This window comes from Micropterus salmoides, unplaced genomic scaffold (genome assembly GCF_014851395.1).
Source record: "Micropterus salmoides isolate LMB-PRFRI ecotype aquatic unplaced genomic scaffold, ASM1485139v1 Ms_hic_scaffold_6, whole genome shotgun sequence".
Lineage (NCBI taxonomy): Eukaryota > Metazoa > Chordata > Actinopteri > Centrarchiformes > Centrarchidae > Micropterus > Micropterus salmoides.
This window is the reverse complement of record NW_024044348.1, coordinates 22,305,479-22,317,501: the sequence shown is the minus strand read 5'-3', so window position 1 is coordinate 22,317,501 and position 12,023 is coordinate 22,305,479. Positions and strand designations below refer to the sequence as shown.

General features: G+C 41.5%; 1 protein-coding gene and 2 long non-coding RNA genes across 4 annotated transcripts; 1 reads left to right on the top strand and 2 right to left on the bottom strand.

The window, feature by feature from the left end:
* Positions 1-139: 139 nt before the first annotated feature.
* Positions 140-1,634, bottom strand: LOC119889922. Its single transcript, XR_005442176.1, has 2 exons — positions 1,499-1,634; positions 140-770 (listed from the first exon to the last, which is right to left on the bottom strand). It is a non-coding gene; the product is annotated as an uncharacterized LOC119889922 (long non-coding RNA).
* Positions 1,635-1,726: 92 nt separating this feature from the next.
* irf8 (interferon regulatory factor 8) lies at positions 1,727-5,167 on the top strand. 2 transcript variants are annotated; one of them, XM_038700841.1, is made up of 9 exons: positions 1,727-1,879; positions 2,051-2,261; positions 2,603-2,786; positions 3,041-3,141; positions 3,319-3,376; positions 3,801-3,848; positions 4,002-4,397; positions 4,524-4,639; positions 4,777-5,167. In XM_038700841.1, exons 2-9 carry the CDS (start codon positions 2,091-2,093, stop codon positions 4,972-4,974), a joined length of 1,272 nt encoding a protein of 423 aa, XP_038556769.1. In that variant the 5' UTR covers positions 1,727-1,879; positions 2,051-2,090; the 3' UTR covers positions 4,975-5,167. The 2 variants fall into 2 exon arrangements, with proteins under 2 accessions (XP_038556769.1, XP_038556770.1); XM_038700842.1 differs by having other exon boundaries at positions 1,762-1,879; positions 2,091-2,261.
* Positions 5,168-6,463: 1,296 nt separating this feature from the next.
* Positions 6,464-11,488, bottom strand: LOC119889921. Its single transcript, XR_005442175.1, has 2 exons — positions 11,299-11,488; positions 6,464-9,731 (listed from the first exon to the last, which is right to left on the bottom strand). It is a non-coding gene; the product is annotated as an uncharacterized LOC119889921 (long non-coding RNA).
* Positions 11,489-12,023: the final 535 nt, after the last annotated feature.

The window sequence follows — 12,023 nt, the reverse complement described above, 5'->3', positions numbered from 1 at the left end:
GGAAAGTCTTATTTTTCATAATGGCTTAGTGGTGTGATGGTGTCTTATTATGTTACTGGAAATTTTAACAAACAAAGAAAACTGTACATTATAAGTGTGTTACTGTCCTTACACCTGAGACATGAGAGCAAACACGATATTAGAAATGAAGACCTTTAACTTTACACTGCATACAAAAAGATGTCTTCACAGGAGGAATCATCTCATATAATTTAGATCAAACTGTATAAGTGAAGTTAAAACAGAATTTAATTTAAAACATATACTTAAGGAAATGTTTAATTTAGATGGTATAGTTGGTGGATGATATTGCTCACCAGTTGAAAACTGGGAAAAATTACTTTGAATAGCTCTTAATCACAGGTACAGTCCAACAATATTCCCATTACAAACCTCTACTACTGTAGGCGTATCTAAATCATTATCACTATTTTTTGTACTTAAGACATCTGCCAATTTTTCCCCATAATGATTACTCCTAATCATTTCATTTTGCCCTGTGCTAATAGGAAACTTCAAGATGAGGTATCAGACCACTGAAAATGATTGGGAGTGCTTCCTTACAACTTTAAAGTACAAAAAATAAGCACCAGTACTACAGTATCAGCATGACCTATATGTGCTTAATTTGACCTTTCATGGTGAGAGTGCTCGTAGGCTTTCCCTATGTGTGTGTAGTCAAGTGTAGTCATGTTTAGACTTCTTTTATACAGTCTATGGTGTAGACTCAGTGAATTCCTGGCAGGACATCCCGAGAGGTGGTCTTTACTCTGTAAATACAAACAGAAAGCATGAAGTCAGACTTTACTGTAAACTTAGCAATATTGAAAAGGAAATTCAGTTGGAATAGGAGACTGTTCAGTGTATTCTGTTTAATTATCAATTAATAATTATCAAGGCCTATTGAATTGAGCCAAATAATTATTATTTCCAGGTCTTTGTTGACAAATGATACAATTACAGAAATACTCTTCATTGTATATGGCATTGGGTACTATATAGGCTATGTAAAAGCAAAATCATCAGTCTACAGCTGCAACAACTATTTTCATTATCAATTAGTCTGCAGATAATTTTCTTGATTAATGGATTCATATGCTCTGAAACCCAAGCTGATGTCTCCAAATTGCTTGTTTTGTTCAATCAACAGTCTACCCCCCCCCCCCCCACACACACACATTATCATTTTACTATCACATTAGACTAAGAACAACAACAACTGAGAAATATAACGTGGCTTTGTTGCTACATAGTCCACTGTGAATCCCCTTTTGATCCTAATGTCAGATATTATTCATATCCATCATAGAGTTCTCTAATTATCCTCCCACTTTCATATTTGACATTATTTTGATATTAGACATAGATAGGCTATAGGAATTAAGTGGAAGTAGGCGTACTTCTACACCATACAGACAGTAAGCTACTGTAGGCTACCTGCGCAATGTCTTTGAGGTTTCACATCACGGAGTGAGTGGGCGTAGGGGGGGCGGATTACCTTGGTCTGGAGCGCAAAAATCCCCCACAGCACAAGGTAACTTGTGACTCTCCGGGTTTATTCAGCGCCCCGCGTCTGCGTAGCTTTTGGCGTGGGCAGCAATTTAACAGCCATCGCTTATGTCAGGCCATTTCTTGTAAATGCCCGCAGTTAGAAGAACACCAACTTCCGGAATGGGGCGGGGCAACTGAAGCTTCAGCGCACTCATTGGTCAGAGTGAGGACGCGTAGTCGAATCACCTCCCACATTTCATTCATAACACGGGACACAATAAACTTGACAGGCATGTGTCGGGGAGACGCTGAACTGACTTGATTGAATCTGACAGTGAACGATCTGTCAACATCACAGGATATCACACACAGGGCCAAGAGCTCAACTGTAAGTGCTATATTACTTTTGATTTCTGTTCTGAAGGGTGAAAGCTGTAGAATGTAAGCCTATCAAATTAAATAAATAGCATAAAGCTGATAAAACAAATACAGCTAATTAAATAAATAATACACAAATAGACTACTTTATATTTTCATGAATTATATCGTCCTCATTTAGGTACAAGTTACCAATCCACAAACAACTTGTCTACATTAAGATGTCAAACACGGGAGGTCGGAGACTGAAACAGTGGCTGGTGGAGCAGATCCAGAGCGGACAGTACTCTGGACTGCAGTGGGAGGATGAAAGCCGCATTTTGTTCCGAATTCCATGGAAACACGCAGGGAAACAGGATTACAACCAAGAAGTAGATGCATCTATTTTCAAGGTTTGACAGCACTCTTGAGTAGTCCCAGGGATACATTGCTATAGAGTTTGATAATAAATCTTCTGTGGCCAAATGGAAATAATTATTTAGACTTATTTTAATGTTATTGTTTTCATTTGTTTTTAGCATACAAAACGTTGAATACATTTATTTAATTTTTAAGTTATAAAAAAAGCTGAAGCCTAATTAAGTCAGTTTTATTGTAATTGTAAATTTGATACATTATGATCCAATGCAGTAAAAATATTTTAATCAGATTTTCTTTCTTCAGTTTCTTCTTGAAACATCTAAGTTTAATCCAGTACAATACCATCTTTAATGTTTGGTTTTTACCTCCACAGGCCTGGGCTGTGTTTAAAGGCAAGTTTAAGGAGGGGGACAAGGCTGAGCCTGCAACATGGAAGACCAGACTCCGCTGTGCTCTGAATAAAAGCCCTGACTTTGAGGAGGTGACCGAAAGGTCACAGCTGGACATCTCTGAGCCCTATAAAGTGTATCGCATTGTACCCGAGGAAGAGCAGAAACGTGAGTTTGTGTTAAACTTTAGTTAAAATCTGTGTCTCTATTATCCAACTGTCCAAAAGCCAGCACTGATGACCTTTAACATACAATTTGTGTAACACTATTTTGCAAACTACTAATTTCCAGTGCAATGTATACTGCAGAATGACATTCCTGGATTCCTCGTGCAATAATTATCAATCATGAAACGAGTTTGGTGGGTAATCACTATGTTTGTACCTGAAGAGAGTCATAATGTCTTCTTCTTTCACCTGCAGATGGCAAAAGCTCAGTGATGGCAATGGCAACTACCACCAGCCCTGGTGATATCACTGACATGGACTGCAGCCCTGCAGAACTAGAGGAGCTCATTAAAGAGGTAAGCACCTGCACGTTGCCTTTATTGCCACTCAGCCCCTTTTATCTGTTTACCACTCTGTGCAGCCTCCTCCAATACATGCATCGAGCATACACGCTCCCACTTGATCTTCATAACTGTGAAATGTACAAAGGTGCTTTGTTGACAACAACTCCTTATATTGTTGTCTTTTTCCAGGAGGAAGGGTGTAGTATTCAGGCCAGTCCAGAATATTGGTCCCAGGGCAGCATAAATGGTAAGACAACCTTTTCTAACCCAGTTTACAAAAAAACCCATAAGCTACTACTTAAATTAAGCTGTTCACACATCAGTCAGTACTGTGGCTATCCAGGCATTTATCTACCTTTACCTCTAGTATCATCTCTCAAGTAGTTAAATGTGAGTTATATTGTTAAAATAACCACAGTGGAAAGCTCAATGGAGTGTCCCTGCAATTGTGGGTGCTAAGTAGAGGTTATTTGCTTTATTCTGTTGAATTCTGCAATGGAAGAATTGACTAACATCCTGTTGAACTTTGCTGACTAAGATGATTATTTCTTTGTGAGATCGTGCTTAGAGAAATGGTATTTCTGCTGATGCAGGAAAATAAAGACATGACAATATGGTCGTGTCCACTGTGTTAAAAAGGCGTCTTAACTTATCTCTTCCTCCTGTCACAGCTTTCCCACTGCACCAGGAGCCTTTGCCATCAGGCACTCTCAGCTCAGGTATTCATTTATGTTTATCCATGTAAGCGTCATAATCACATTAGACCTATAGATAAGCATCAACAGTAATGATAAAAAATATTGATTACAGAGTACTATGTCATTATTTTTGCAACATTTGAAACCAAGCTTACCAAATGTTCTCCTCTCCAGCTCACTCCCAAATGATGATCAGTTTCTACTATGGAGGAAAGCTGATGCACAACACAGTGGTTGCTCATCCTGAAGGCTGCCGGATTTCCCCACAACAACAACACTTGGGTCGTGGCGCCGTATACAGTTCAGATAGCATGCAGAGTGTTCATTTCCCCCCTGCTGAGCTCATTGAGTATGACCGCCAGCGCCATGTCACACGCAAGCTCCTGGGCCACCTGGAGAGAGGTGTACTGGTCCGTGCCAACCAAGAGGGCATTTTCATCAAAAGGCTGTGCCAGAGCCGTGTCTTCTGGAGCGGGCTGGGAGAAGTGGGCTCACAATACAGCCCCATGCCTTGTAAACTTGAGAGGGATGCTGTTGTCAAGATTTTTGACACAGAAAGGTTTCTTCAAGGTGAGCCTCTATGTTTATTCAGTTATGCTAAACACATGCTTAAAGCAAGCAACATCATAAATGAGGATTGATACCTTGCACATACTGCCCAGCTGAACAGCTGTTCATGTACTTTGTATTTTTCAGCTCTACAGCTGTACCAGGAAGGCCAGTTTCCTGCTCCTGACCCAACAGTGACTCTGTGTTTTGGAGAGGAGCTCCATGATCTCAGCAGTGCAAAAGCCAAACTGATCATTGTGCAGGTAAGACCAGTCAAGTTATGTCATTTGAACCTAGAAATCACAGTACTGACACCTTCCCATCACAGAAAAAAATCACTACAAATACTTCCATATGTTGACAATTAAAAAGAACCTTTCTATCTCCTCTCCTATGGCAGATCACTGTAGTGAACTGCCAGCACCTGCTGGAGGCAGTGAACATGCGTCGCTCCCAGCCCTACTGCAACAACCCAAACCTGGAGATGTCTGATAATGTGGCCACTGACCAGATGGCCCGCATCTACCAGGACTTGTGCAGCTACAGCGCACCCCAGAGGCCAGCCTGCTACAGGGACAACATGCCCATCACTGCCTGAACTGCTCACGGTTCAGACAGTTTAGTTCTCAAAACTTTATTTTATTCTGACATGCATTATCTTTTTTGTTTTGATTTAGCAGTTTTGCATTCAGCCTTTATTATAGATAGGTTTTACTATCATATTGTTTTTTTACTGAACTGTAATGAAATGCTTGGATGTACAGTAAAGCATTTTGTTTTTTACTAAACTACACATGTGCTTGTCTTTATATAACCCTATTGTTGTTTTATTCAGTATTCGTTTTTGAATTATTACAATGACCAATACTAAATTGTATGGTAATGGCTAAATTGTGACAGGCACAGGTTAGATTTCTAAATGTTAATATTTCCCATAAAGATCATAGGAAAATGTTTTAGCTAATTAGCTACAAATTACATATGGCTTAAATTGCTGTCGGCTAATTTCCTAAGCATATCATAGCATTTTAGATTTTTGAATATTTAGGCACCATTTCAACCATTATATTTATCTGTATTAAAATCAATGTGGAGAACTTGGCACCATAAAACCCTAATGAAATCAACACAAACCATTGGAGCATGTCAGGTGGGAAAACATTTCAAAACAAGTGATTCAGCAGAGTATGTAGCCAACAGCATATTTTCTGTCTGCTTGTTTCAATGTATTTATATCACGCTTGATGGACGAAACATTCAAATCTACAATACTGTTTTATTGCCGACACCATTACCTGAAATAGAAACTTCTAGATGTCTTATACAGAGATAATTTCCTCCACATTCCCCCCATAATTTAGTTCAAATCATTCAGAATCTTTATGGATATTTTGGAGATCTTATAATTTGAAAAATAACTCTTGTGGTTTGAACAATGCTTGGCTGCACAACATACAAATGTCTGTGGTGTGGAAGATGTAAAGCAGAAATTTCAGAGACTTCATATTGTCTGAGACAAGAATTTGGTAGTAAGTTTCTCAGTTTAAATTGACTGAACATCTTCACTTCAGTCACAACAACAAAGTTGGTGCTTTACTATTGAGTCATTTACTATGAACACAAATTATTCCAACAGTTTAGGAGTAATGAAACTAAAAACACTGTATGAAACTAGGAGGATTTAGGCTACCAAAGGCAGGGAAACTCTCGGACATCCCCTCCCGACCTCCATCTTCCTAATAGGAACAGAAAGGACAGGAAGTGACCAACTGAAGCCAAATGATTCAATTATTCTCAATGAGACAATGATTTCTTCTCCGATGTCTCACACAGTTGGTCACTAAAAACCAGGAGGCATTTGATGGTGTCATCTCATGCGTCAAACAGGTTACATAGTGGCCATTTAGACAGGGAAGTGCATACATGTTTGGAGTTAAGCATTATGTAAGTTTATTCATTTCTATAGTAGATGTCAAAGTGCTTAACAACAACAAAAAGCAAATAAAAAACAGAGCAACAGAAATATACAGATAACCAGTGTTACAAGTTGGCTCCTGCTTGTAACAGAGAGGAAGCTCACGCAAACATAAGCTTAATGGTTTTATTGTACCAACTAGACAAACTTCAAGGCAAATGTGAAAATCAGTATTATCAGGAGTGTCATGAGTGTATGGGTGAGTGTAAAATGTAGTGAGTGCAAAAAGAAAAGCTAAATTAATCAAAACTGAAGAGCTGGCGTGTCCCAGGGGTGGTGCATGGTGCCGTGGGAATCAAAAGAGCAGGCAGAGTTGGCAGCCATCTTAAATACATCTCAACCAGGCTGAACAGGTGAGCCACATCTCCTGACGACCCTGGCCTTGGCTCCGCCCATAAACAGCCTGGAACTCAAACACCAAAACAGCACAACACAACAGACAACCCCAGGGTTTTCACCCCCCCACCCCCACCCCCACCCCCTAAAAAAAAAAGGTTTTTATGGAGTGGTAATTACATTCAAATCTTAAAGTTACAACATAAAATTTTCAGGATAGATCACCTGAAAAATGGCGTCTCTGGATGTTACAATTACCTTATCCGCATAAGTCCTGTTTACCAACTCCCACTCAGCAACTTGGTACCTTAGAAGCAATTTAAGAGATAGGAGAAGAACACTGGAAACAGATGAGAAGAGGAACATAACCATTTTATATTAATGATCTAGACAATGCATCAGCCATAACATTTTCAGAACCTTTAATGTGCTGAACATCAAGATGGAAAGGCTGTGAGAACAGACACCATCTCAACAAACGCTGGTTTGGATTCTGTAACGAATGTAGGAAGGTGAGAGGATTGCGATCCGTGTACACAACTAGAGGCCTACACCCATTACCTATGTACATTTCAAAGTGCTGTAGAGCCCAAATCAACGCAAGTGCCTCCTTCTCTACAACTGAGTAGTTCAACTGGTAGGAGTTCAAGTGGTAGGAGTTAAACTTGCGCGAGAAATAACTGGCCTCTCAATACCAGATGCATCTGTTTGCAGCAACACAGCCCCGGCACCAATATTGCTGGCATCCACTTTGATGTGAAACTGTTCCTTTAGATTTGGGGCTGCAAGCACTGGAGCACAAGAAAGGAGAGCTTTAACATAATCAAAAGCTTTCTGACAACGGTCTGACCAATGAAACTTGACTTTCGGACTCACGAGGTCAGTCAAAGGAGCAACTACTTCCGAGATATTTTCACAGAATCCTTGGTAATAACCTACCATCCCAAGAAATCGGGTGAGCTCTTTCTTTGTACTGGGAGGAGGAAACTTCTCAATGGCCATAACTTTTGCCATTTCAGGTCGCACTTCACCCTGCCCAACCACCTTACCCAGATATGTCACTGTGGCCTTGGCAAACTCACTTTGCCAAATTCACAGTGAGGTTAGCCCAGGCCAGGCGATCAAACAGGGCCTGAATATTCTGCAAATGTTCTGGCCATGTGTCGCTATATACCACCACATCATCTAGATAGACGGCACACCTCTGTAAACCAGAAACTACCCGGTTTATTAAACGTTAGAAGGTGGCAGGTGCATTTCTCAACCCAAATGGCGTGACTGTGTAAGAGTACAACCCTGTAGGTGTAATGAAGGATGCAATTTCCTGAGCCCGTGGTGTCAGTGGGACTTGCCAGTAACCTTTGAGATCAAATTTATTCAGCTTAGCTGAACCAACTTGATCCATGCAAACCTCCATCCGAGGAAGGGGAAAACTGTCTGGCTTGGTTATGGCATTCACTTTACAGAAGTAAGTACAAGATCTAAAAGTCCTGTCTGGCTTACTGACTAACAGACATGGTGAGGCCCAGCTAGAACGTGAGGGTACTGCAATGCCATTCTCTAGCATGTATTTAACCTCTGACTCTAACTGCTCACGTTTCTCAAGAGAAGTTCTGTTTTATAGGTGCAGCTCAATGTCAAGTTTACCCAGACACTTTTTCAACCGACCTTGCGTCATACAGTCAGTGACCTCAAGTTCATCAAGTTTGGCTTCTGGAAGATTAGAGCTGGCTGCGCCACGAGGAACTGCCATAGTGACCGCTTGCACCCTGAATCCAGTTCCTGAAGCAGCACAAGAAAAGTAAGGCATTAACAGGTTTACATGACACATTTGGGTAGCCATCCTTCTATCTGGGGTAGATAATACATAGTTCTGATCTGACACTTTCTGTAGCACATAATAGGGCCCCACAAATTTGGCCTGAAAAGGGGATGAAACCAAAGGCAACTGGGCTAACACTTGGTCACCAGGGCAAAAAAAAAAAATTCTGGTCGTCTGTCATAACCGTTCCATTTTCTTCTGAGAAGACTCAAATTTTGTTCTGGCCATTCTACACGCTTCAAAGAGCCGTCACTTGAAACCATTTACATAACCCAACAGGGGTATAGGGGGAATCAGGTAGTTCCCAATCCCCCTGTAGTACTGCCAGTGGGCCTCGGACATTGTGTCCAAAAACTAGATCATTTTGACTGAAACCAGTACTGGATTGGACAACTTCCCTGGCAGCCAACAACTGCCAAGGTAAACCTTGCCAGTCATGGTTCAACTCAGTGCAGTAGGATCGAAGATTTCAGGGTTTGATGAAACCTGTCAAGAGTCCCCTGGCTCTGTGGATGGTAAGCACTAGAGGTCGCATGTTTCACATGGAGTTGATTCAAAATCTCAAATATCTGTGAAGGGAAATTTGTGCCCTGGTCAGTCTGAATAACTTTAGGAATGCCAAAGATAGAAATAAACTGACTCAAAGCCTTAACCACAGATTTAGCCAAAGGATATGCATCAGGACCGTGTGGACTGACATCACTGTCAACAGATACAAACTTCCACCCTTAGACTTCAAGTGCTGTTTGCAGCACACCTTCTCTCAGCTTGTGTGGTATCACAATTTGAAATATTGCCTCTCCAGCAAAACTTTCACCTTGAGGCAACATTTTCTTACCAACACCCACTCTTGTAGGAAATACCCATGTGCTGCACTGGTCATTTCACTTGCCGGGTGAACCTGAGACAGGAGTTCCTGTAAGGAGGGATCTTGTTGCAGTGAGAAACAGATGGAAGAACAGCCAATGAAACAGCTGCATCCTCCAAATTAACTTTAACCTCCTGTGCTTTACAGGTCTGAGCACAGGTTACTGCACAGGCCAGAAGTACATCAGTTAAGTTCCCCTCAAGTTCTGCAATTTTACTTACCACTGGTATGGATGAAACCACTAGTGAAGGAGGTACCTCAGGCCATACTCTCCCACCAGCCAGGTCATTCCACAAAATGACACTCCTTGCATGGGTAAAGCAGGCTGGACTCCCATAGTCACCTCACCGTGCACTAAATCAGAAGACAGCAAAACCGATGCATAGGAGCAGACAACAGTTGCATACCCATTCCCCTAAACAGCACACAACCCCCCAGTGTCTGTTTCCGAAAAATGGAAAATAGACTCAATAATATAAGAGTCTAAAGTTCCAGTGTCTCTCTGAATCTTAACTGGGATTTTCTTGTTGCTTCCTGACAAAGACACATAACCCTCACATATATAAGGTGCATAACCTGGATCAAATTCTTCTGAACTCAGGTCAAGCCGAGTCTGCATCTCACGTTTCTCTAGACTTGAATCTGAAACTACTGCATCAGCAACTGGTTGTGGATTGGTATGGAGTTTGACAGCAGTGATAACCTCATCTCTATCAGTCCAGTGTGCAGGACCAGCCAGAGCAACAGGCTTGATTCTCCAGCTATTTTGTGTCTTGTTTTTGCTTTAAATACTGGCCCTTTTGACCTGGTGATAAGCCCCCGGCACCAGTTCATATGCTTTTAGCACTGCAGACTTAACTTTACTATAGTCCTCACTTTCAGCTAAGCTGTGAGACAGAAAATGCTTTGTAAGAGCAGTGTCTTTTCTAAATTGGACCATTGTCTTGAGTGACTAAGCCTCTCAAACAACCCAAAAAAAGTATCCACATCACTCTCATTGAATTTTGGTTACAAACTCAAGTTATAAGCTACATCAAAATGTGTCAGGGAAACCCCGGAAGAAGGTGGTGAAAACTTACCCTCTTTAACCAGGTCCCATTGGTAATGTTCTTGTTCTAATTCAGCCTCACGCAACTTTGTAGTTACCTTTAGACGTTCAATCTCCAGGGCTTGCCCGTGAGCACGGAACCGCTCCTTGTGGACACGTACTAGTTCCTCATGCTCCCTGTCTTGCTGGTACTGCAGCAGCATAATTTATTTTTTCTGTTCAAAAGTTAATTCACCAAAGTCGACAGAGGAAAACTTAACCTGCCCTGCGACTGTGGACCAGCGGTGTCTTCTTGGGTGGCCAATACGTCATCTTTTAAACCAGTAGCGACTGCTAATGCTGACAAAACTTCAAGCTGTCCTAACTGGGCCCTTAACATTGTCAACATGACCTCCTTACAACCATGCTTTGGAAGGTCTACTTCATAATACTCAATTTTCAGTAGCTGGTCTTTAGTACACTTAACAATTCCGTACTTGGACATTGTATAAAGTCCTCCACATTAGCCATCTTTTCAACAGAACGACACCAGAACAGTACTCCTCAAACAAGATGGAGACAAAAGGGACCCACTAACCTGATAGCAATTTACCCCATTACTGCCCTGCTAGTATTTACCCCCTACTACTGCCTCACCAACAGCAGACCAAGTAGGGCACACTACCAACAACAACCATGAATAAGCCAGACCAAGTTTTAACCTGGGACAAAGCTATTTAGTTATTGTTTAAACAACCTTTTGGAATACCTCTCCCCTCACCGCCTAACCAACACTAATTCACTATACTCAACCCTAGTCTTCATGCATGCCACGACAGGTGTTTAAACATAAACCCTATGACCCGGTCAAGCCCCAGCAATGCTGTTACTCACCTAGACAGTCATGGACGTGTACCCAAGACAGGCAAAATTTCAGATCGCGTTGATGCACAAAAATTTAAAACAACAAACCAACAAGTCCCCCAAGGGAGACAATGTTGCTTATTCCTACCGGGAGAGGTAACGCTAAAGGTTAATGTCCTCTAAAGGCTTCACACCAGGAAAAAACAAACAAGACAGCTCAGTTAACCTAGTTGGCACAATTTTAACAATTCTGGCTTATTCCCACCCTGGGACACACAAAAACAAACAAACCCATTCATTTGTTTGCCAAACTTCCTCCTGGTTATGGCCTAATTAACACTTTCAGCTAGTCAAACTGAACCCAAGGCCAAAACCCAATTATATGCCATTGTTGAAAACACACCTGTAAACTTCTCACACTATGTCAAGAACAGAACTAACATGCGGACCAACAGGTAACCCAAAACCAACCAAACCAAGTTCATAAATTTACTGGTGCCGTGGGAATCAAAAGAACGAGAGAGTGGGCAGAGTTGGCAGCCATCTTAAATACATCTCAGCCAGGCTGAACAGGTGAGCCACATCTCATCTCACCTGGAACTCAAACACCAAACCAGCGCAACACAACAGATAACCCCAGGGTTGTCACACCAGAGGGCTGTTTCCCAAAACCAGGATAGTGGATTAAGCCGGGATTTTCCAGATATCCTGGCTGAATTAAGCCTTGACTTGGTTTCACGAAAGCAGTAGCACAT

What these genes read in the sequence shown, in the direction of transcription:
- irf8 (XM_038700841.1), top strand. Translation starts at nt 2,091, where the DNA reads ATGTCAAACACGGGAGGTCGGAGACTGAAACAGTGGCTGGTGGAGCAG. An exon ending in ATCAGGCACTCTCAGCTCAG is followed by an intron (nt 3,849 to 4,001) that starts GTATTCATTTAT and finishes TCTCCTCTCCAG; the next exon opens with CTCACTCCCAAATGATGATC. An exon ending in CACAGAAAGGTTTCTTCAAG is followed by an intron (nt 4,398 to 4,523) that starts GTGAGCCTCTAT and finishes TGTATTTTTCAG; the next exon opens with CTCTACAGCTGTACCAGGAA.